The 24321-nt window shown below is 33.7% G+C and overlaps 2 protein-coding genes and 1 pseudogene across 2 annotated transcripts; 2 read left to right on the top strand and 1 right to left on the bottom strand.

The window, feature by feature from the left end:
* Positions 1-663: 663 nt before the first annotated feature.
* Positions 664-2090, top strand: LOC9310289 (vegetative storage protein 2). The gene is made up of 3 exons (XM_021023003.1): positions 664-1240; positions 1490-1702; positions 1792-2090. Exons 1-3 carry the CDS (start codon positions 831-833, stop codon positions 1964-1966), a joined length of 798 nt encoding a protein of 265 aa, XP_020878662.1. The 5' UTR covers positions 664-830; the 3' UTR covers positions 1967-2090.
* Positions 2091-3145: 1055 nt separating this feature from the next.
* LOC110227703 lies at positions 3146-5605 on the bottom strand. Its single transcript, XM_021022998.1, has 2 exons — positions 4267-5605; positions 3146-4173 (listed from the first exon to the last, which is right to left on the bottom strand). The coding sequence occupies exons 1-2, from the start codon at positions 5489-5491 to the stop codon at positions 3962-3964; spliced, it is 1437 nt and encodes a 478-aa protein (XP_020878657.1). The 5' UTR covers positions 5492-5605; the 3' UTR covers positions 3146-3961.
* Positions 5606-17514: 11909 nt separating this feature from the next.
* LOC110227704 lies at positions 17515-18932 on the top strand (annotated as a pseudogene).
* The last annotated feature ends 5389 nt before the right edge of the window (positions 18933-24321 follow it).

Here is a 24321-nt window from a genome sequence, read left to right as displayed (position 1 = left end):
TTTAGTGTCGACGAATATATATGGAAATCTTGAAGATCCGATTACTATATATTGTAATTTTGTATTTCGTTCTAATCTTATTGTTAGGTAATTAGTTAGTGCTCTTTTAGCGACAATAATGACGAAATATATATGGAAATCCGATTAATGTTTTATAATTATGCTTGCAAAGATCCGTTTAGGATGATTCCGGGTCAATTTTAATTTTTTTTCAATTGTAACCCGATCCAAGTACAAATGTACTTCTCTTTTAATAGTATAGAGATATACGAAAATTTATTTAGTTTATTTTAAATTTTAAATGTTTTATGACCCCTATAAACAAAATTTCTGGCTCTGCTACTGTGGAAGTCTGCACAATCTTCGTTGAAACCACAGCTATCACCAAGATACAATTTTTTGTGGAAAATCTTTCTGACAAAGAAAGTGTTCCTAATCTCGGGCACGAAAATTATTATTCAATCTTTATCAAGAACTAGTGAAATAATCTTTACATTAAACCAAAAAAAAAAAAAACTAGTGAATATAGTGATGCAGCTATATATGTATGTTTGCTAATTTATTGAATTCTAGTTAATTAAGCACACAATCTCAACGTGCTCTAAAAACGAGTGGTTCTATGTAAGTGAAAAATATCGTCGATTATAAACATTATCGGACCAGTAGCATTTGTTGCACCAATCGAAAACACACACATATACTTATAGCCTCATTTCCCATCTGTCGTCATAAGTAACCATACTTACCCTACCTCATTATAAATACCACCCTTTGTGTCACACAAATAAACATCACAAACTAAACAATAAACCATATATACCACAAAAAACATGAAAATTCTTTCACTTTCACTTCTCTTGCTCTTGGCCGCTACGGTCTCGGCATCCGTTCCAGAGCTCATCGAACTCGTCGATTCGAACACCATCTCTGGGAACGAAGCCGAACTCTTAGAGAAAGAGAAACTTTCCATCAACTACCACAACTGCAGAAGCTGGCACCTTGGTGTTGAGACTTCTAACATCATAGACTTCGACACGGTGCCCGCAAATTGCAAAGACTATGTTGAAGACTACTTGATCACTTCCAAACAATATCAATCTGACTCCAAAACTGTGTGCAAAGAGGCTTATTTCTATGCCAAAGGACTTTCCCTAAAGAACGACACCGTTAATGTTTGGATCTTTGACCTAGACGACACTCTCCTCTCTAGTATTCCCTACTACGCCAAATATGGATACGGGTATATACACATTATTATTATTAGTCCTACATATACCACCTCCATTGCATTGCATTAATAATATTATCTTCATATTTTTTTGAAAATATTTAGATGTCAATATATATATGGACAGATAAATTTCGGTTTTATAGTATATAATTTTCAACTCTAAATAGGTTGACTGACACTGACCAAAATGTTTTTTTTTTTATATCTACTGTGCGATTTCTTTTAAATCTAAGTATTTTTTTTCTTCTGGCTTCTTAGGACAGAGAAGACCGACCCGGGGGCATACTGGTTGTGGTTAGGGACCGGAGCATCAACTCCCGGGCTTCCGGAGACTTTGCATCTTTACCAAAACATCTTAGAACTCGGGATTGAACCCATCATACTTAGTGACCGTTGGAAATTGTGGAAGAATGTCACTCTCGAGAATCTTGAGGCTGCTGGTGTGATCTACTGGAAGCATCTCATATTAAAGTAAGAATCAAGATTAATTATATATTTATATACAATAATTGTTTAAGTATCATATGTGATTGAATCGAGGACTAAATATGGAAACGCAGGCCAAACGGTTCGAACTTGAGGCAAGTGGTGTACAAGTCAAAGGTGAGGAAGAGCCTGGTGAAGAAAGGATACAACATCGTTGGCAATATTGGAGACCAATGGGCTGATTTGGTTGAGGATACTCCTGGAAGGGTTTTTAAGCTCCCAAATCCACTCTACTACGTACCTTCTTAAGCATCTATCTATCATCATGGCTTTGTCCCCTTGTATCCGCTTCATATCTATGTCGTTTCGTTTATCTTTGTAGCCGTTTTGGCACCGGTGCATAAATAAAATGTCTATCATATCTTTTTTTTTTCTTGTTATCCTAAATTAATTAGAGTTCAAAAAAGTTATTCGTAAGGAATGTTGTTTGTATATGTGATATCCTATCGTAACTTAATAAGTACAAAGACTTTGTACTAAATGTTGTTTTTCTTTATAGGAAGTATTTAATCAACTGGCCATGACAATTTGAATTTAATAAAAAGAAAAAACAAAGTGAATTGAAAAAAAATAATTTAGCAGTTAATAGTTAAATAAAACAAAAATGAATTTCGAAAAATTTGGAACAAAAATTTTGCTATAATTTTGCAATATAGGATGTAAAATATGTTTATGATGTATGGCATAATGTCACAATCTCATAGATTAAAGTAAAACACGTTTAATTATTGTACAGTATAAAAAATAAGAATATCACTCGTTGATGTTGCACGGGAGAAATATATAATCCTACAAAAAAGTAAAACTCGAATTGATAACCATTTTTAAGGAAAAAATAAGTAGGAATATCATGTTCCTCTTTGTTCTTCAATATGTTTTACAATTTGTAGGAATTTTTGTTTCATTTTTCAGATATGTGGGTCCTACACTTTTTCTCTTCAATAATAAAACAAAATTATTAATTAAAAAGAAATAAATATACAACAAAAACAATTATTTAAATTATTGCCATTGAATATATTTTTTTGGATAATTGACAAAATAGCACAATATTATATTTTATTTCCAAATTTAGCACCAAAATTCTGAAATTCAACATATAACACAAGTTTATATCTAACCGGCAATTTTCAAAGATGCGTTATTGAGCCACAAAGACCAAACGGGCCACAATTGACGAAATTGCCAAAACATATCTCAAACCGCCAGATTCTCGTTGCCATAATAATGACCTAAAAATCGCCGGATTCTCGTCGCTTCGCCGGGTTCTCGTGCTCGCTGTTTTCGTTACCATTTCACATTCTCGCCCGATTCTCGCAATCATCATCTTTTCTACACAAAACCTATAAATCTTTTTCACCCTCTCTCACTGCAACCTAATCCCGTCATCCATTTTGGATTTAAAACTCAAGGTAAGCTCTGAAATTTGGATGAACTCAGAACCGTATTTCCCAAACTCAGAAACACTGAGTATTACTTTATTAGAAATCTGGTTAAGAAGATACAACTCTCTTAACTGGTTTTACACAAGACCTAAAATTACTTTTGGCTTGTCACCTGAGATTTCTAAGACTCACAAGAGAATTACAAGAACACACTCTCTAATCTCTCTTGCAACTCAAACAGAGTAAAGCTTACTCTCTAACAGAACAAAAAAGCTTGCGATACTTTTTTTGCTTCAGAAACGGCTAACCCTAGCAAGAGCCTTAGCACCCCTTTTATATTCACGAGGTCTTCAGATCTTCTAGGTTTAGTCTTCTCGATCTTGGATCTCTCCAAATCTCCATCGAATATCTTCTTGCCAAACTGAACTTATCCTGTTGTGATCACCACGTCATTCATTCATTTGGCGCCTATTCCACGTCAGCGACAATTACTTAGTCATTACTCCTGTATCCAAGAACAGCTTCAATCCTGTTCCGGCAACTTGTGCACTTATCTGAGCTCCTGGTATAGAGTGCACTTACAATCTCCCCCTTTTTGATTCAATTTGTCAATTCAAGCCATCCTGCAATGATTCTCTCAAGATTCACAAGCACACATCATATCAACGAAAAACAAGGCACAGCGGAATTATTAAAATTAAGTCTTAACTCCGAAAAATATTCAGACACAGGATCCTTGTTCGCAAGATACTGAAAAACAGAGAAAACATGGCATACATACAAAAACAATCCGAAGTAATGCCAAAAGTTAAGACTCCCCCTAAATCCTAGACCACTCAGTCTCCAAAACTAGTCTATATTATCCTGACTGAGTGTCTTCAAACCCTTCTTCATTGTCAACATCCAATGAATCCACAAATGAATCCGAATTAGAGTTCTCTGAAGGCCAGCCTTCATCAACGGGCTCAGCATAAGAGTCATCAGCTTCAGGTTCAGAACCTTGAGCCTCGGCATCAGCATTCACACCCTGAGACTGATCAGAAGAAGGCTGTACTAACCCATAATCTCCCCCTGCTTGTATGACACAATTGAGTCAAAAACAAAACTTCTACCAGGATTACACCTATGCACTCAAGACTCCAGTAAAGAAACTTGAAAACGTACCTTCCAACCGAACAGCCATGTTCAGCAGGAGAGTGGATGCGTGTCTCAGGTCTCCTGCCAATGAGGTTCCAAACACATACTCTCCTCGACGTCTTGGGTGATCTATACCACCTCTCACTTCTGGATTGAACTTCTTTGGAGGTGGATCAGGTTTTTCAAAGTTCTCCAAGGTAATCTCCCTCTGAAACATAAGTACCCGATAGATCAAGTTCGGGAATGGCAGAATGTTTAGAATCTGACCTGGAAAGCGAGCAGCTCTTTCCACTTGATCATATACCAGCTTCCCATAATTGAAAGGGATTTTCTCATTGATAAGATACAAAAGCTTAGCCCGATCAATTGTCACATTTGAATTGTTCTTTGATGGAAGCCAATTAATGCAGCAAATCAAGTACAGGCCAGCCAGATGTGTAGGCATCACAGGAGTACGCAGGTCCTTCCAGGTAACAACTTTACCTTCTGACAGATACTTAGCCAAGGCATGCTTCGACAATGCAGCTCTTTCATACTCAGCCTTGGCATGCCACTTGATAGCAGGAGTACGAAACGCTTTGTTGATCATCTGTGGTGAGAATTCGTACATTTTCCCTTGAACAAACACAGGCGACTTCTTGGTTACCTCATTGAATATGTGGAAATTTGAGTAAAATTCCAGCACAACTTCTTTGACATACGGATCAATCTCACTAACAGTGTCAGACAGGTGATTCTCCTCTATCAATTTCATCATCTCAGTAGTACTAGCAGGACCACGCGGAACATACCTCTGGTCATGAAATTCACGGTGTGTGAAATCTTTGTACCTTTCAATTCCCTGAGATGTGAGGAAGCGAAAGTTCATCGGAGCATAGGGCAGCTTCCAAATCGAAGGGTCAGCCGCATCCCTCTTTGCCTGATGATAGCGGTGCATGCTGCAGCGGTCTGATGAGTCGTACGGAACGTTCCCGCGGGTCTTCATGAAGTTCTTCAGCAGATCTGGCACCGGATCGTTGATTGGGGGATGCGAGGAGGACGGTGCAGATTTGTGGCCAGCCGCTTTCGAAGAAGATGGCATCGATTTGTCTAACGGAGCAGGGCCGGAGTCAGCCGCAGCATCTGGTGGCGGAGCAGAACTCGAGGATCGAAGGGCTGCTTTCGGGGGAACTTCCTCAATTGAGCTGTCGGAATCATTGAGCTCCAATCGATCGGGATGAGAGCGCTTAGCAGCAGCGCGAGTTCTCGCCATGGCTAGGGTTTGAGAGAGGAATTGGGAACGACTCTCAAAGAGAAAGAAACACAAAAACTTGTGATATCCCGCGTGTTCTCCTGTTAGACAAACAAAAAACTCAAAACCAAAAATTAGTGCTAACCGGGTATAAAACCGGTTTAATCAAGAATCAATCAGAGAAAGCACTAAAAGAAACACACAGAGTTCTTAATTTTTTTAAAAAAAATTTTTAAACACGGTACCTCTGAAGATCCAACTCAATTTTCTGACGCAAGACAGTGATTGACATAGAACAAGTCCCTATCAGTGTACTCAGAACAGCAACCGTCTCTTCCACATGTTGACATCTGTGCAGTCCCAAAGCTAATTGTACAGTGCGAAGCTCCTTTTTTTTTTTTTTTTTTTTTTTTTTAAAACACATAATCTGCTGTTCCAACACATATGAGAATGTTGATTCTTCAAGAGTAGTCTTCACACTGTCATGGATCAGAGAGCTAGCGAGTCCTTTGACAAGGAATGTGATAGACTGTGCAGCAGCATTCAGGCTCTATGTAACCACAAGGCTGAGAAAGCGTTTCAGACCTTGTGAATGTGCATCTTACTGCTCCTTTCTGCAGTGAGAGAAGATTGCAACCAGAGGACAACAGTTCCTTTTTTTTTTTTTTATGACAAGACTGCTTTTGAACCTCTTTTATTTTGATTGATGTTTGCTCCTCTCACATATTGTTAGGTAAACAAGATTTCTCCTTTGTTCCCTCGGGTTAGTGACAAGATTTCTCCTTTGTCCCCCGTGACTTAGATAAGCTCATGCTTCATCTTATGACATGAAATGCTTTTTCTGCTCCTTTCTGCATTTCACGCCTTCCTGAATGCTCTACACACATTGTCCATCACACAATTTACTGACTTTGCAGCTCCAACACATGATAGGTAGCTCTTTCTCTTGATGAACTTTTCAGCAAAAAATTTTAAACAAAACACTTGTGAATCACAGAAATATTTTGAAAAACACACTTCTCACTGTACAACCAACCCTGTTTCAGCACAAACACTCAACGAGAAGATAGTCAGAGTTCACAAACACCCAGGGACTTTTGCAAGTTCACAAACGTGTCAAAGTCTAAAGGCTTAGTGAAAATATCAGCAAGTTGGATTCCAGTGGGTACATGTTCTATGATAACTTGTTTCTCTTCAACTAATTCTCTAACAAAATGATGCCTTATCTCAATGTGTTTAGTTCTAGAATGCTGCACAGGATTCTTAGAGATGTCAATTGCACTTTGATTATCACATTTAACAAGTAAAGGTTCAGGAAATGAAATACCATAATCCAGGCCCATTTGTTTCATCCAGAGGAGTTGAGTGCAGCAGCTGCCAAGGGCAATATATTCAGACTCGGCTGTAGACAGTGCTACAGAATTTTGCTTCTTACTGTGCCATGAGATGAGATTGTTTCCTAGAAAAAAACAACCACCAGTAGTACTCCGACGATCATCAAGATTCCCTGCCCAGTCAGCGTCACAGTAGCCAACTAGTGCCAGACTAGTATCCCTGGTGTAACTAAGCCCGTAGTTCACTGTTCCTTTCACATATTTGACAATTCTCTTCACAGCTGCTAAGTGAGAAGCCTTGGGATTGGCTTGATATCTTGCACACAGTCCTACGCTGAGACATAAGTCCGGCCTACTTGCAGTGAGATAGAGGAGACTTCCAATCATACCTCTGTATGCCTTTTCATCCACCTTTTCACCAGCCTCATCCTTGGAGAGTTTCAACGTAGTACTCATGGGAGTTCTGGCGGACTTGCTAGAACACATTCCAAACCGTTTTACAAGATTTTGGGCATATGTGCTCTGTGAGATGGTAATGCCTTCATCCGTCTGGTTCACTTGCAACCCCAAAAAATACTTGAGTTCTCCTACCATACTCATCCTGAACTCAGTTGTCATTGCCTTTACAAATGATTTGACAAGTTTGTCGGATGTTCCTCCAAAAACGATATCATCTACATAAATTTGTATGATGATCATCCCATGACTATCCCTTTTGACAAACAGAGTCTTATCAACACTCCCACGTATGTATCCTTCCACTGTCAGAAAAGTAGTAAGTCTCTCATACCATGCACGAGGTGCTTGTTTCAAACCGTACAGAGCTTTTTCCAATTTAAACACATGATCCGGAAACTCAAGACTCTCAAATCCTTTGGGCTGCTCTACATACACTTCCTCCTGTATGATGCCATTCAAAAAGGCGCTCTTGACATCCATCTGCTGCAGTTTAAACCCCATACCACATGCTGTGCCAAGAAGAAACCTTATGCATTCGAGCCTTGCAACCGGAGCAAAGGTTTCATCGTAGTCTAGTCCCTCAACTTGAGTGTATCCTTGTGCCACGAGCCTAGCTTTGTTTCTGATGATATTTCCTTCTTCATCACTTTTGTTTTTGAAGATCCACTTAGTTCCAATAACATTCACTTTTGGAGGCCATGGAACCAAATACCAAACTTGATTTCTTGAGAATTCTTCTAATTCATCCTCCATTGCAAGAATCCAGAAATGATCATCCAAAGCTTCTTTGACATTCTTAGGTTCTGTCATGGAAACAAAACATGAAAACATGATCTCTTCAAAGCCTGCAAACGAAGCCATTTGTCTGTAGTTCTGTTTTATCCCTCTTGTTACTCTTTCACCATTCAGATCTCCGATTACATCCCCAGCAGAATGATTACGGTGTACTTGGATTGAGTGAACTTCCTCATCAGATTCTTCTTCTGATTCATTTGCTTCACTGACATTTTGATTCTCATTTCCTTCCACTTCTTGGATCCTTGGAGTTAAGTTGTGAGCTTCACCACTATTACTTGCAATTATTTGCAAAGTGGGCATACTTCCATCATCAAAGACAACGTTCATTGACTCTTCTATCTTTCCCCTCCTCTTGTTCCAAACTCGATATGCCAAACTGTTGGTAGCATAACCAAGAAAGAAACCTTCTTCACTGCGAGAATCAAATTTTCCCAGCTGATCCTTATCATTCATGATGTAACAGACACATCCAAATACTCGGAAGTAACTTAGATTTGGCTTCTTCCCCTTCCAGATCTCATAGGGAGTTTTATCAGACCCTATCCTGACATACACTCGGTTTATGACATAGCATGCAGTACTAATGGCATCAGCCCAAAACTTCTCAGGGACTCCATTCCCATGAATCATGGCTCTGGCCATTTCTTGAAGAGTTCGATTTTTCCTTTCAACAACACCATTAGACTGTGGAGTTCTAGGTGCTGAGTATTGGTGGAAAATTCCTTGAGACTCACAGAAGCTGTTAAAGGCTTCACTTAGAAACTCACCTCCGCGATCACTTCTGATTTGTTTTATTCCCATCTTCTTCTCATTTTTCAGCTGAAGAGCTAAGATCTTGAAGCTGTTGGCAGTCTCAGATTTTTCCCTGATAAATCTTACCCAAGTATAACGTGAGAAGTCATCAACCAAGACAAAAACATATCTCTTTCCGGCAATGCTTTCTGTCTGCATTGGTCCCATTAGATCCATGTGAATGAGATCTAAAACTTGAGTGGTCTGCACTCCCTCCACCTTCTTGTGTTGAACTCTAATCTCTTTTCCTTGGTTGCAAGCACTACACACGATCTTGTCAAGATGCTTTAACTCCGGTACACCTCTAACCATTTCCTTATTGACCAGCTTGGACATGCTTCTGACATTCATGTGGCCAAGGCGTTGATGCCATAAGACAGGGTCATCTTTTTCAGCTCTAAGACAAACTTTTGGTTCTTCCCACATGTAGCAGTTGTTACCGGTTCTAACACCTGAAAGAGCATTCTGATTCTTCTCATCTGTAGCCCAACACTTGACTCTGTTGAAGCTCACTGTTGATCCTTCATCACATAGCTGACTTACACTTATCAAATTTGCAGTAAGTCCCTCCACAAAGTAAACATTTGTGAGTTGCGGTTTCTCAGCTTCAGTCAAGTCTCCTTTTCCTCTAATTCTTCCTTTAGCTCCACCACCGAATGTGACTTTACTCTCCTTAACAGTAGTGTAGTTGTTAAGATTAGAATGACTTCCCGTCATGTGTCGAGATGCTCCACTGTCAAAGTACCACGGCCTTGACCCACCTGCTTCAGCTGAAATGTATGCTACATGACAGTACAGATCGTCCCTCTTAACATACATCTTTGAAGCTCTGTGTTGATGTGGATAGAGCTTACCTTGTCGTTTCAGCTGGTTTACCTTAGCTGCATATCTGTAGCAGAATCTCTGAATGTGACCATGTCGTCCACAGTAGTAGCATTCGTAACCTGTCACTGACCTGTGATAGTGACTGTGATTGAAGTTCTGGTACTATCGTCTTGCTGGAACAGCTCCAGTCTGGTTTTGAAACCCTGTCTGACGATAATTGTAGTTCTGATACTGTTGTCTTGCTGGAACAGCTCTGGTCTGGTTTCTGAATCATGTCTGACTTCGAACACCAGGTACAGCTTTGCTTCGAACAAAATTCGTCTTACCACTTGTTTCTCCTCCTTGATACCCCAATCCAAAGTTGGATTTTCCTGTTCTTCCAGAAGCTAAGATGCTATCCAAGTCCTTTGTTCCACTGTTCAACATGTGTATCTTCTTGCGGGTATCGCTGAGTTCTTGAGTAAGCACTCTGACATTCTCCTCTTCCAACCCGAGTTTCTGAACGAGTTCACTATTCTTCTGATTCTCCAGAGCCAAGTCAGCTTTCAGTTTTTCATTTAGTTCCAAAATTGCTAGCTTCTCTTCCATCCAAGCAATCTTCTCTTTACTCAGAAGACACCAGTTGTCATACATTTTCCTGAACTGTCCATCAATATCAAGATCCTTCTCCATTTCTGATTCATCATCAGCTTGGACAATACTATCTCTGTCTTCTACATCACTGTCAGAGTTTTCTTCTATGATTCCTATAAAGGAAACGAAACCTTTCACATCATCATCTGAATCGTCATCTTCAGATTCACTATCAACCAGTTAAGAGAGTTGTATCTTCTTAACAATGTATGATCTCAACTTAGTTCAGATGCCTGCTCTGATACCAAGTGAAATTTGGATGAACTCAGAACCGTATTTCCCAAACTCAGAAACACTGAGTATTACTTTATTAGAAATCTGGTTAAGAAGATACAACTCTCTTAACTGGTTTTACACAAGACCTAAAACTACTTTTGGCTTGTCACCTGAGATTTCTAAGACTCACAAGAGAATTACAAGAACACACTCTCTAATCTCTCTTGCAACTCAAACAGAGTAAAGCTTACTCTCTAACAGAACAAAAAAGCTTGCGATACTTTTTTTGCTTCAGAAACGGCTAACCCTAGCAAGAGCCTTAGCACCCCTTTTATATTCACGAGGTCTTCAGATCTTCTAGGTTTAGTCTTCTCGATCTTGGATCTCTCCAAATCTCCATCGAATATCTTCTTGCCAAACTGAACTTATCCTGTTGTGATCACCACGTCATTCATTCATTTGGCGCCTATTCCACGTCAGCGACAATTACTTAGTCATTACTCCTGTATCCAAGAACAGCTTCAATCCTGTTCCGGCAACTTGTGCACTTATCTGAGCTCCTGGTATAGAGTGCACTTACAAGCTCGATTTCATAATAAGATTTTCTAACCGCTTCATTGATGGAAGCTCTTTTTTAGTTTTGGTTTCGATACTAAAACAAATCAATTCCCGATCGGGATGTGAAACTCTTATTTTGATTTTGGTTTCGATTTAGGATTCTAAAACAACAGAAGAAAGAGTTTTTCGGGCTTTCATTTTTCTCAAACTGTTTCAATTTGTGGTAAAAATTCAAGTTTATCTCCAACGTGATCTGTAACAAAGCGCTTATTAATTCAAGTTAGTACCCATTTTTTCTCATCTTTCATTTTGTGTCGATCTTAAAGTAGATTGATTGCTTAGCATAATTGAATGTTATTTTTATAGGTTTTGATTTCATGAAAATGCAATGGTTTGTACTCCAATGACGTTTAGATTCTGATTTCATGAACAATATGTTTACTACTTTTGTTTGTGATACTATATTAAACGTATTCCCATTTGTTTATAGAGGAGATTAGTTTATACATATCACGATTATTAGACTTGTTTGTTTGCTTATGTTATAGTTTATATATTAAACTTGGTTTGGTGACTTGGTTAAGATTTGTTTTGTCTTGTAAATGTGTTCAGAATAAGATTTTGCTATTGCTCGTTGAATTTATATGAACATATATGGCTTGTTTTTGATAATTTTTGGCGATTTTAAAATTCAAAAAGAAAAAAAAAAAGAACTCCATATAATTATGGAAGGTCTCCCTTAATCTTGTCTCATACATTTTTGGAGGGTAGCCTACACAGCTGTGGTCCAGTGGTAGTTGGGAATTGGAGAAATGTTTGAAGGAACTAACCCAAGTTCGATCCACTCTGAAAACAAAAAGCAAATCTGTGTGGGAAGTCGCTTGGGCCAAAGGCTCAGGCAGTTTATCTGGTAGTCCAGTAACAGGCGATCTGGCTACCCCTGCCATTAGTCGGAAAACATTCTAAACTCGGGACAGACAGTGTGGTGGTCCTTCGGGAAGAAGTCCACTCTAAAGCACTTCGGTGCATTTCTATCGGGGCTAACCGGATCCGCTGATAGGATTTATAAAAAAAAAAAAAAACATTTTGGCATGGTAAAACATGGGGATTATTTTAATCTGATGGTTCCATTGCCAAAAAGTTATATGATCGTGGGAAAGAACCAAATCAACATATGTGGAGGAAGTAGAACACGTAGTTATAAGATACAAGATTGAAGGTTTCACTTGACATCTATACATGCTAAATGAGGTTGAAGTATTTTGAGTTTGATTACTTGTTTTCATATGGTATTTATTGTTTTCTTATTAGAATCTTGGATATCAAAAATATTTTGAACGGTTTTCACCACAAAACTTGTTTTGAAATATATTCAAGAAGGTTTTGTACTAAATATTTGGATATTTTGGTAGGTAGCTATGTTTTCATCGGTAAACATATAAAAATGGTTCGTTTTCTAAAAAAAAAAAAAAAAAAAAAAAAAAAAAAAACATATAAAAATGGTTTGAATTGTTCTGAAATCAAACATTTAGGTAGAGTCTAAATCAAAGGCTTTCATTAAAAAGCTTGTTTAATAACTTGGAACAAAAATGGATCTAGATCAAACATTCATGATGGATTTCTCGAATTTGAGGAAGGCTTTCATCAAGAGGAAAAAGCTATGTGATATGTAACAATGTAAAACATTCAGACGTATTATTTAACGTCTATACTTGCATACCTCACATTTCTTATCTTACCGACATATTTCATCTCGTATGATTCAACCTACACAATACACGTACCTATCTCTTGTTGCCCACTGCGGAAGCTGCTGCCAATTACTCGTTTATCAAATATCACGTTTTGCACTATTGGCTTTGCCAATTATCAAAAAAAAAAGTTTAAATTATTTCCGCAAACATGAGTTATACTCACATCAACAATTCAACATATTCAGATATATTTTTCTAGTAATGTAGAACAACTTCATAGTATTCTCTAACGAAACTATAATTCAAAATTTACAAGCACAAAAGCCAAAGATAAGAATTAAAATAAACAACAAAACGCCAAATTCTAGTTTTAGCACACAGCCTCAACGTGCTCTAAAAACGAGTGGTGTAAGTGAAAAATATTGTCAATTATAAACATTATGGGACCAGTAGCATTTGTTGCACCAATCCAAAACATACACGTACACTTATCTCCTCATCTCCCACCTGTCGTCATAAAAGTAGCCATACCTAACCCTACTTCATTATAAACTAGATATAGACCGTGCGTTGCACGAATTGCAGGTCGAGATTATCATTCTTAACATTTTTATTTTATTTTTGTTAGCTTAACTAAAATTCTATAAACATATATATTTTAAAAAATGCAGCATAATTATTTCTAAATATAAATTTATTAGCATAATACGCAATATGAAACATTATTTGTAGTTATGTTATACTAATTATTAAGTCATCTAATATAAATGTTAGTCTATTTATAAAATTATATAATTCTTTACTTATTATAAGTTATGAAGTCATAAATATTCATATGTTGTATTATTGAATTTTAATAAGTTATTTACATCCATCAGAAGAGTGTGTTACATCTTACAATTTCAATGTGGGCAAGATAAAAACAAAACAATGACAATAAGAAAAAATAAAACTATATAGTTACGTAAATATATGAACGATATATATAATACGTAAACATATAGTATGAGATACGTAAATATATGATTTTGTTTAGAAAAGTTTGACGTCATAATAAAATTGTGACAATAAAAAAGGATAAAATATGAGACCGTCTATATCCATGTGATTTAACTTTACTTGATAATATGAAATATCCTCAACAGAAAGAGAAAACCTTATAAAGAATTAAAAAATATACACTAAACAACTTAATACTAAAAATTTTTTAAAAAAATAACATCATACTAAATATTATCTATTTGCTAGATGGCTTTTGTCAATTTTTTGGCTCATATTATTAATTTCTTCGTTTTCTCTTCTTTCTAATTTTCAAATCTCTATGTTTCTCTCATTAGATTTCTCCTATTTTTGTTCGAATTCCTCTTTCTTTCTCTTTCTCTCTCTCGTCTGATTTTTTCACCACCATATCTTTATTTTTTTCTTTTTCCTATCTACATTTCTCGCATTTGTCGGACATCACCACCGAGTCTCACTACTATGACCCACCACCACAGCTAAATCTCACTACTATCACAGTCACCACCACCAACAATACCGAATCTCGCTAATTCCGACTCACTACCTTCATCAATATTTACCGCCGCTACCACCACCAAGCTTAAACCACCATCATCAACACCAACACCACTTACCGTCTCTTATCCTCTTTTCCCAACTTTTTTTATTACTCCATCTTCTTTATCTCTTCCGACATTGGACCAAGCCTCTCCAACAATAACTCTAGTCTATGTCTATCGCCTTTCATCATTATTAGTTTGGCTCAATTGCCATATATTCATTAGTTCTAAATATTACATGCTATTTTTAGAAAATCATCGTGATTCGATTTTTTTTTTTTTATAATTGATATGATATAACATTGTTAAGAAATTAGTTTGCTTGATGAGAAAATATGAGACAATCTATTTATTTATTCAAAGGTAACTATTTACAATCCTTTTTCTTATAGGATTAATAATTGATTGTATAATTTTCTTAAGATTTTTTTCTATTTTTAAATTTTTTTCTTGGAAAAACTCTTATGGAAATATATGTTCAATTTCTTTAAAATTAGCTTTCTAAAAACAAAAATTTTGTTTGTTAGATGGTAAAAACTCTTATATGGAAATATATGTATAATTTTCTTATAATGAGCTTTTTACATTTTAAAACTGTTTAAATTTATAATTTTTTATAATTATCTTTTAACTTTTTCTTTCTTTTTAAAAGGAAAAATTTATTTGACACATGTCAAAATCTCAGATAAAAAAATTTGACACGTGTCACGATCTCGTAAGTTATTAACTTTGAAAACTATACTTTATATAATACGACTAGATGGACCCGTGCGTTGCACGGGTTACCATTCGAAATTGTCATTTTTTATTTTTTATTTTTGTAAGCTTAACTAAAATTATATAAAAATATGTTTTAATTTTAGAAAAGGTAGTATTTTAATTATTTTTTAAATATAGATTAATTATGAATAATGTGCAATATAAAATACTATTTGTAGTTTTGTTTATTATATGTTACATTATGATATTTAATAAATTCTCCTATGTGTATTATTGAAATTTAATAAATTATCTACATCCATCGGAAGAGTGTATAACACTTTATAATTTCAATGTGGACAATATGGAAACAAAATTGTGACATTGAGACAGTCTATATCCACATCATGTAATTTTACTTGATAATATGAGAAAAGCTCAAAACAAAAAGACAAATTCAGAAGAAATTAGAAAATATGGACTAAATAATTTAAGACTAAAAAAGAATTAAGAAAATAATATAAACTAAACAATGTCTATTTGCTATATGGTTATTGTCAATTTTTGGTTCATATTACTCATGAGTTTTTTGTTGTCTCTTTTTTCTTTCCTCTTGCCGGCAAGAAGTCTCAAATCTTTCTTTTTTATCTCATTAAATTTCTTTTATTTTTGCTTGATCTCCTCTTTCTTTTTCTTTCTCTCTATCTCGTTGGATTTCTTCGAGACCATATTTTTTTTCTTTTTCCATATCACTGTTTATCTTCATCGTCGGATATCACCACCGAGTTTCACTACTCCGATCCACCAGGCCACCACCACAACTAAATTTCACAACTATCACAATCAATACTAAATCTCGTTAATTCCAACCCACCACCTTCATCAATATTTACCGCCACCATCACCAAGCTTGAAACACCGTCATCAACACCAACACCATTGTTACCGCATCTTCCCCTCTTTTCCCAACTGCTCTTATTTATCCACCTTTTTTATCTCCTCCGACATCGGGTCGAGCTTTTCCGACAACAATTTTATTTTATATCCATCGCCGTTCATAATTCTTAATTTACCTTTATCGCCATTAACTTGTCTATCTATCTATTTGTTTATCTATAGAATTCTTTTTCTTTTATTTATATATAGATATAGATGAATTATATATTAATATATGTGAGTATTTAGAACCCTTTTTCTTCTACGATTAATAATTAATTAGAAAAAATTTTAATTACCATATTATACAATGTGATTGTATAATTTCACAAATCTTTTTTAATAATCTTTTTCTTTTAGAATTAGTAGCTTTAAATTATAATTAGTAAATAATTTTTTAATTTTTAATTTTAGTTAATAAGATACATATATTTTCCTTATAATTATCTTCTTTACTTTTAAATTTTTTTTATAAGATATATGTATAGTTGCCTTAATTCTTTTTTTCTTAAATTTCTATTTTTATTTCATATACATCTAGTATCCTTATATTTATCTTTTTAAAATTTTTAGAATATTTTTATATAAGATATATATGTATAACTTCCTTATAAATTATTTTTGGTTTTACACGTTGATAAATTTGACATGTGTGTATAGTTTTCTTATATTATTTTAAAAATAAATAAAAGAAAATTTTTGTTTCACACGTGTCGAAATTTTTGTTTTACACATGTCAAAATCTAAGATCGATAGATTTGCTACGTGTCAAGATCCTATGAGTTATTAACTTTGAAAACCATACTTTATATAATAAGAAAGATACCACCCTTTGTGTCTAGACATGTCAACTAGGGCCAAAGCCCGCGGGCTAGCCCGACCCAGCCATGAAAAACAGGGGGCTCGGACTTCAAATTATATGTCTAGAAAAAACCGAGCCTTTTGGGCTAAGCCCGTTCGGGCTAAGCCCGTTCGGGCTAAAGGGTTTTCTAGGCTTAGCCCGGCCGGGCTCGGGCTAGCCCGAAAAGCCCTCTAAAAAATATTTTGACCCTTTTTTTTTGTTAATATTTTCGTTTAATTGTAAGATTTGTTGTTAAAATTTTTTTTAATAGAGTTGAAAACCATAAACTTAGTTTGTTTGTTGTGTATTACTATAAATCGAAAAAGTAAATATTAGCTCTACTACCTAATTTGAATTATTTTGATTTTATATTTTATCTAGTATAAGTTTAAACAATTTATTTAGATTATTTATTTGATTTTAACTTTCTTTTTAAAAAACTAAATTAGCGTTAGTGGTTATTTAAATTTTGATTGACTCGTTTCATATATAGATTATTTTTTAAGAGATATTAGAAACTATAAGTTTGTTTTCTGTTATCGGAAGAAAAATCCGGAAAAGCCATGTAGCCCTGCTAGGGCCGGGTCGGGCTCAAATATGTACGGGTTTTGCGGGCTTCGGGCCGGGCCGGGCCGGGCCGGGCCGAGCTAGCCCGATTGACATGCCTATTTGTGTCACACAAATAAACATCACAAATTAACTAAACAATAAACCATACCAAAAAAAAAAAATGAAAATCCTCTCACTCTCACTTCTCTTGCTCTTGGCCGCTACGGTCTCCCACGTCCGGTCTTCGGCATCCGTTCCGGGGCTCATCGAACTTCTCGAATCGAACACCATCTTTGGGGACGAAGCCGAACTCTTAGAGAAAGAAGGACTTACCATCAGCTACCCCGACTGCAGAAGCTGGCACCTTGGTGTTGAGACGTCTACATCATAAACTTCAAGACGGTGCCTTCAAACTGCAAAGACTATGTTGAAGACTACTTGACCACTTCACAACAGTATCGTTACGACTCCAAAACGGTGTGCAAAGAAAAGAAGCTTACTACTACGTCAAAGGACTTGCCTTAAAGAACGACACCTACAATGTTTGGATCTTTGACCTAGACGAGACCCTCCTCTCTAATGTTCCCTTTTACGCCAAATATGGATACAGGTATACATATTGTATTATTAATTATGCCTAACCACCATAGTTTGTATTCACACAGTGTCTAATTTTTAATGAAATTCTAATATGATTTCTTGTAAATATCATTTCCGTATATTTTAAAATATTTAGATGTCAACATAATTTCGATTTATTGTATTGAAACTATATTTTGTTTGTTTGGTTTTTTAGAACAGAGAAGCACAACCCGGAGACATTCAAGAAGTGGTTGGTGGTCGGAGAAGCTCCCGGGCTCCCAGAGACCTTGCATCTTTACCAAAACATCCCTGAAATCGGGATTCGCCCTGTCTTACTTACTGAACGATTCCAAGATTTGGAGGAAATCACTCTAAAGAATCTCAAAGCTGCTGGATTCACCTATTGGAGGCATGTCATTTTCAAATAAGAATAATCAAAGTAGGTTTAATCATATATAATAATTAAAAATATTAGTTAAAGTAGCTTAATCATATGTGTGACTGAATCGAAAGATATATGTATATGTGTAAACACAGGCCAACAGGCTCAAACAAGAAGGTATCGAGCTTCAAGTCAGAAGAGAGGAAGAAGCTAGAGAGGAGTGGCCACACTATCATTGGGAATATTGGAGACCAATGGGCTGATTTGATAAAGGAAAGTCCTGGTAGAAGGACTTTAAAGCTCCCTAATCCACTCTACTGCAAGATCTAATTAAGCATCTTGTCGTACACTTTCACGTCTTTAATTTGTTCCCATACATGCATCACCTCATATGTGCCACTGCTCAAATAAAGTGTCCATCTTATCACAACTCAATAAATAAAAGGTCCTCGTATTAAGTGTATAGTTGCTATAAAAATCAGGGATGTTCTATTTGGAATTTTGTTAGGGTTATTTACATTTTTGATTTTGCGGTTTATGAATAATGGTACCATTATCGTGTAACCCAGTGCTTGAAAATGGTCAAAATACTTTTTCAAAAAATACGCAATCCACTTATTATAAAAGTTCATCATTCATCAATATCCTTCCCGGTATTTCAGAATAACCTTCATGTTGTATGGCTAAGTCTTTCATAATCCATGTTTGACTTTATGACAAGATATCATCTCTTCTTTCATATTGCAACTCGCCGTTCTGGCCAATTTAATATCCTATGTGCTTTGTTATGAATGTTTGGTTCCTCTGGTTTAGTTATTTTGCATCAGAAAGAGTCATTTCTATATCCAATGTCAGATGGTTAATGGTTCTTCCAATTTTTATTTATTAAAGAAAGAAAAATTCAACTATATATAAGTATATGAACAAAATCTCAATTCTTATGTTTAATTACCACATCGATTAAAGTTTTCTTACTGTAGGACTGCGTGTTACATGTGTTAACACAATATTATACCAATCTCGTTAATCATGCATACAGTATAAATTATCTTTTTCCATGAATATATCTCACCATTTATTTACGTTCTATGACCTAAATCGAAATAAAGATACTATATTTCATGCGGAAACTACTATTCCACTACAAGTTAGGCTTTGATTGGTGAACAAAAAGAGAGTACTACAAGTGGTACTAATCACAAGAATAATATCAAAACCTCAAAAAAACCTTTATTTTCTGTACAGTTTTTTTGTAATATTTTTTTTAACATTTTTGCATTATTCCTTAACAGTTTACCGTTCCAACTAACTCTTAAAAAACTTTACCAATCAGAACTTTAATTTGCAAAACTGTTCGTTAATATATAAAATATAATTTCTATTAAACTAATTTAAAATATATCGTCACGAGGTGGTATGCATTAAATATATATATATATATATTGTTGGAAAGCACAATCATCGTTGAAACTATAGCTATCACCAAGATACAACTTTTTGTGGGAAATCTTGCTGACAAAGAGTGTTCCTAATCACGGGCACGAAAATTATTATTCAAATCTTTATCGAGAACTAGTGAATAGTGATACAACTATATAGGTATGTTTGCTAATTATTGACTTATTTTTTATTACGATTTAAGTTACTGATTTCTCCAATTTTTTATATTTGATGTTTAAAGTTTTTGTACACCGTTAAAAAAAACATTTAAATTTTGTTTATTTTTAACCTAAAAGTTATTTATTATCTATCTAAACACGATTCGATCTATAATAAAATTTACAAAATATAAATCATCATAACCCAGAAAAAAATAACTAATTTTGTATTATAGAAATTGAAAATATTATCTATTTTATTAAAATAACTAGGTATGAATTACCGCGATGTCGTGGGAGAACTCATTTTCAAAAAATATATTTGATTGTATTTATGTATTAAATTATTATGATAACATATTCAAAATTTAAATTATTACATAAAATTAGCTATGTTTTAAAGTTATATCGTAAATATTTTCCAAAGATGTTAAAACAATTTATGAATAAAAATATAAAAAAAATAATTATAAAAACACTTATGAAATAATTTATATGAATGTAAAATTATTTATAAGTGACAAAATACATAACGAAGAGTTATAATATAGAAATGAAAAATTCTAGAGGGTGAAATCCAAAAATTTGGATGGAGTCGGTACATAGCACGACTTGTGGGTGACTAAGAACTTCGTCCGAGAATTAGTATTTTTTTGTTTGCTTACTTTTTTTAAATAAGAAATTAATATTTATTTTATGATAATATTCGAGAAAATATAAAATTGGATGACGTAAATTATATCTATAACAAACAAATAAATATTTACAAGATCTCATAAATAACTAAGTAAAAAAACTTATTCCTCGAATATTCCTAGTAATGGAGATGATTTCTGGATTACTATATATACCATTTAAAATGGTTTATTTGACGCTTACCACATTTAAAGCGCCAAATCACAAGCGTCACATGAGGATGTCTTCTCATATTCGGACTTTGTAATAGTGCTAACTTAGCATCAATATTTCGTTGTATATATACAACCCATATATATTGCCTTAAGATAGAATAAAGTGATACAGGTCAAATTAATCTTAAAGCCTACTCTCTCATATTAAGAGGTCGATTGCAGCACTTAAGGGTCGATCCACAAAGTTCTTTTGTTCACACAATAAGTTATAAGTCTCGAAATTAGGCTAAATAAAATTATTAAAATTAAAATAAAACAATAGCAAACAATGATTTCAGGTGAAAAGATCAATAGATTAAAGTTTCAGGTTTAGAGAAATTCTCAGGAAATAAACTAGTAATAAATCTAGCAAATTAATTAGGATTATTTAATGAACCGTTCTTGAACTCAAATCACTAATGAATAGCTAACCACCTCTCGATGCGATAACTAACAAGCCTAATACCAGAAATTCCACCTCTCGATGCGAATTCCTAGGTCTAGACTAGCATTAAATTCAGGTTTGATATGTTCACCTTAGTAGATAGGCCGATTCTTATTACACACCTATAAACTAGGCTCATCTAAAGTAGTTCCAGTAACATGTGCCCTCTCGGATCAAATACCTATTATCCTACGATCAGCTACTCTCGAACAAGCATTAATAACAACCTAGATGAAGAACTCTATGGATTCCTAACAGTTAATCGATTTACTAGTTCATCTAAATCCTTAGTGAGAATCCCTAAACCTAATAGGGTGATTACTCAGACATGATTAATGAAACAGAAAACATGTTGAATAAATTGCAAATCTATATTATTAATTGGGAAGCATTGGATAATAAATAACCTTATAAAAGGTAAAGAATTACAAAAAATGTCATTGGTTTTTAGTGTTTTTAAATAACTTCATTAAGGGTACAATAGTAATCACAAAATTAATATATTTAAATAAAAAATAGTTTAATTCTTTTAAATACTTATTAATTTCCAAAAAAATAAACTAATTTTCTCTCTCTTATTAATTATAAACGAAAATTTGAAATTAATTTTTTTAAAAATTGTTAACCAATAGGAATTGAAAAACTAAGATTTGATATCCAACTAAGATTTTTTCTAAACCAATCCTAATAGACTATTCTATATCAAAAATACAAATAAAAATAATATCATTTTAATTCAAAATTAAAAAAAACTATCATTTAAAAAGATTTATCAATGGAGGATTTTAAGATTGAATTTGAAATTTGGTAAAAAAATTAAATGCAAATATTTTAATATTCAGTTTTGTTATAATATTTTTATTACAAATTTTGAAATATAAAACGAAATTTTATTTCATAATTTCTAAAAAACCATATTAAATATTAACAAATATTTATTTTTACTATGAAATAAACTCAAATAATAATAAATTTTAAGTAATTATCATAATGGTTTTCGTTTAGAGCAATTTTCGAAAAAATCTAAACAATATAATGTACATATTAATTTTGAAATATTTTGTGTTTTATTTTTTTCTTTTCAACTCAGATCTTCCTTAAATAATAACTAGATGCAAATATTATTTAAGGAAGATTTTAAGACTGAATTTAAAATTTGGTAAAAAAATTAAATGAAAATATTTTAATATTCAGTTTTGTTATAATATTTTTATTACAAATTTTGAAATATAAAACGAAATTTTATTTCATAATTTCTAAAAAACCATATTAAATATTAACAAATATTTATTTTTACTATGAAATAAACTCAAATAATAATAAATTTTAAGTAATTATCATAATGGTTTTCGTTTAGAGCAATTTTTGAAAAAATCTAAACAATAGAATGTACATATTAATTTTAAAATATTTTGTGTTTTATTTTTTTCTTTTCAACTCAGATCTTCCTTAAATAAATCCATAATATATTGCACACGGTTTTTGAAATTATGTAAACTAATTATATATTTTGCATTCAACACAAATTATGCAGCAATAGCATATCCCTTTTATAGATGTATCTAAAACTTTTATTTTTAGTCCAAATATTGAACTAATTATGATTAAACAATTAAAAGAAGAATATGCAAAATTTAGCTAGGAAAGAAACATTAATAAATTTGTTAAAATATTTGTAACTTTAACATCATACATACTAATCCGCAAAACTCACAGTATGTATTTTATGGTATTTTAAAGTAAGCAAACAAGAATTTGGAACATGGTTTTAATGGAATGAAATGAGAATAAGAATTACGAGACGGGATGGCAGGAGAACATAAATTAAAAATCAAACTTAATGCTCAACTGGTATGAGTTTGTGTTATGAGCACTATATAAAATAAATTTGTTTACACACATAACCTTATACGTACGTTTTTAGTTACAATTTATGACAGATACGAGACCATAATATTTTTATTTCACGTATACGAGACGGGTTATGAGACGAAAAATTTATGAAATATACAAGACGGGATAGGTTTCCTGTTCCAAAATAGTTACGCCTAGCTAATATACATGAAATAATCCAAACTAAACCGAATATGTATCCTATTTAACACATGTAATCAAACTGTTAGAAATATTTTGAATAGTTTAGAAAATAAAAACGTAACATCACTTAACTTTTGCAACTAAATAATATCTTAATTTTATATTAAATACAATTTCACACGTACGTGTAGGTCCGAATCTTAAAATATAACTATGCACTAACGCAACTAAATTTCGTTCATTATTCTAACTTTATAATATCTATATTATTACAAAGTTCACTAACACATCAAAATATTTTATATTTTTAAAATCTATATAAAAATTTCTAAAAAAAATATCTCTACACGTACATGTGGATCTAGATCTAATACACTAAAATATACATCATAAAAACAATAAAATAATCTATATTATATGAAAATTTGTAAGAAATGTTTTTGAAATATGAAACCCCGCACGTACGTGCGGGTCAGGATCTAGTTAAGAAATTAAAAGAAGAAAAGAGTTTAGAATAAATCTTCTCTCTAACAAGGTATAAAATCTCTGAAAAGTTGCTCTCTCCAATTATCTTCCAAAGGGTTCAAGCTCAGAGAATTACAAAAGCCAAAGACAAGATAATCAAATAGAAAACCTTAAAAATTATTTATAAAGTCTCAAAAACGTGCAGGGACTAAAATTGCAAATAGGGAAGTCTTATGGGTAAATTCTGCGGGCTTTATTACTCTAAACCGTCGAGATTTCTTGCTGGACCGCGTATGGTGTCGGTCGACACCAATGCCTTGGTTCGAATCCGAATTCGTCTCTTCAGCTCCAAATATTCTGTTTAGCTCCAAAATGATTCATTTCCTCCAATTTTGTCCCGAACTTGCAAAAACCTGAAAAGACTTGAAAAGACACTAGAAACAACAAAAAAACTCTAAAACTGACACGTAAATCACGGTTAAAAATCGGTAAAATCCGTGATATATCAGAAAGCATCATTGTTACCATATAAAATAGTTAAATAAAAAATTACTGTATA

The sequence above is a fragment of the Arabidopsis lyrata genome (assembly GCF_000004255.2).
Source record: "Arabidopsis lyrata subsp. lyrata unplaced genomic scaffold ARALYscaffold_6, whole genome shotgun sequence".
NCBI classification, from domain to species: Eukaryota; Viridiplantae; Streptophyta; class Magnoliopsida; order Brassicales; family Brassicaceae; genus Arabidopsis; species Arabidopsis lyrata.
The sequence above is the reverse complement of the archived record's forward strand: the minus strand, read 5'-3'. Positions and strand labels throughout refer to the sequence as shown.

Excerpts from the sequence above, each read along its gene's own strand:
- LOC9310289 (XM_021023003.1), top strand. The coding sequence starts at position 831 with ATGAAAATTCTTTCACTTTCACTTCTCTTGCTCTTGGCCGCTACGGTC. Across the intron at positions 1,241-1,489 it reads TACGCCAAATATGGATACGG|GACAGAGAAGACCGACCCGG; the intron begins GTATATACACAT and ends CTGGCTTCTTAG. Across the intron at positions 1,703-1,791 it reads TGGAAGCATCTCATATTAAA|GCCAAACGGTTCGAACTTGA; the intron begins GTAAGAATCAAG and ends ATGGAAACGCAG.
- LOC110227703 (XM_021022998.1), bottom strand. The coding sequence starts at position 5,491 with ATGGCGAGAACTCGCGCTGCTGCTAAGCGCTCTCATCCCGATCGATTG. Across the intron at positions 4,174-4,266 it reads CATGGCTGTTCGGTTGGAAG|GGGGAGATTATGGGTTAGTA; the intron begins GTACGTTTTCAA and ends TCATACAAGCAG.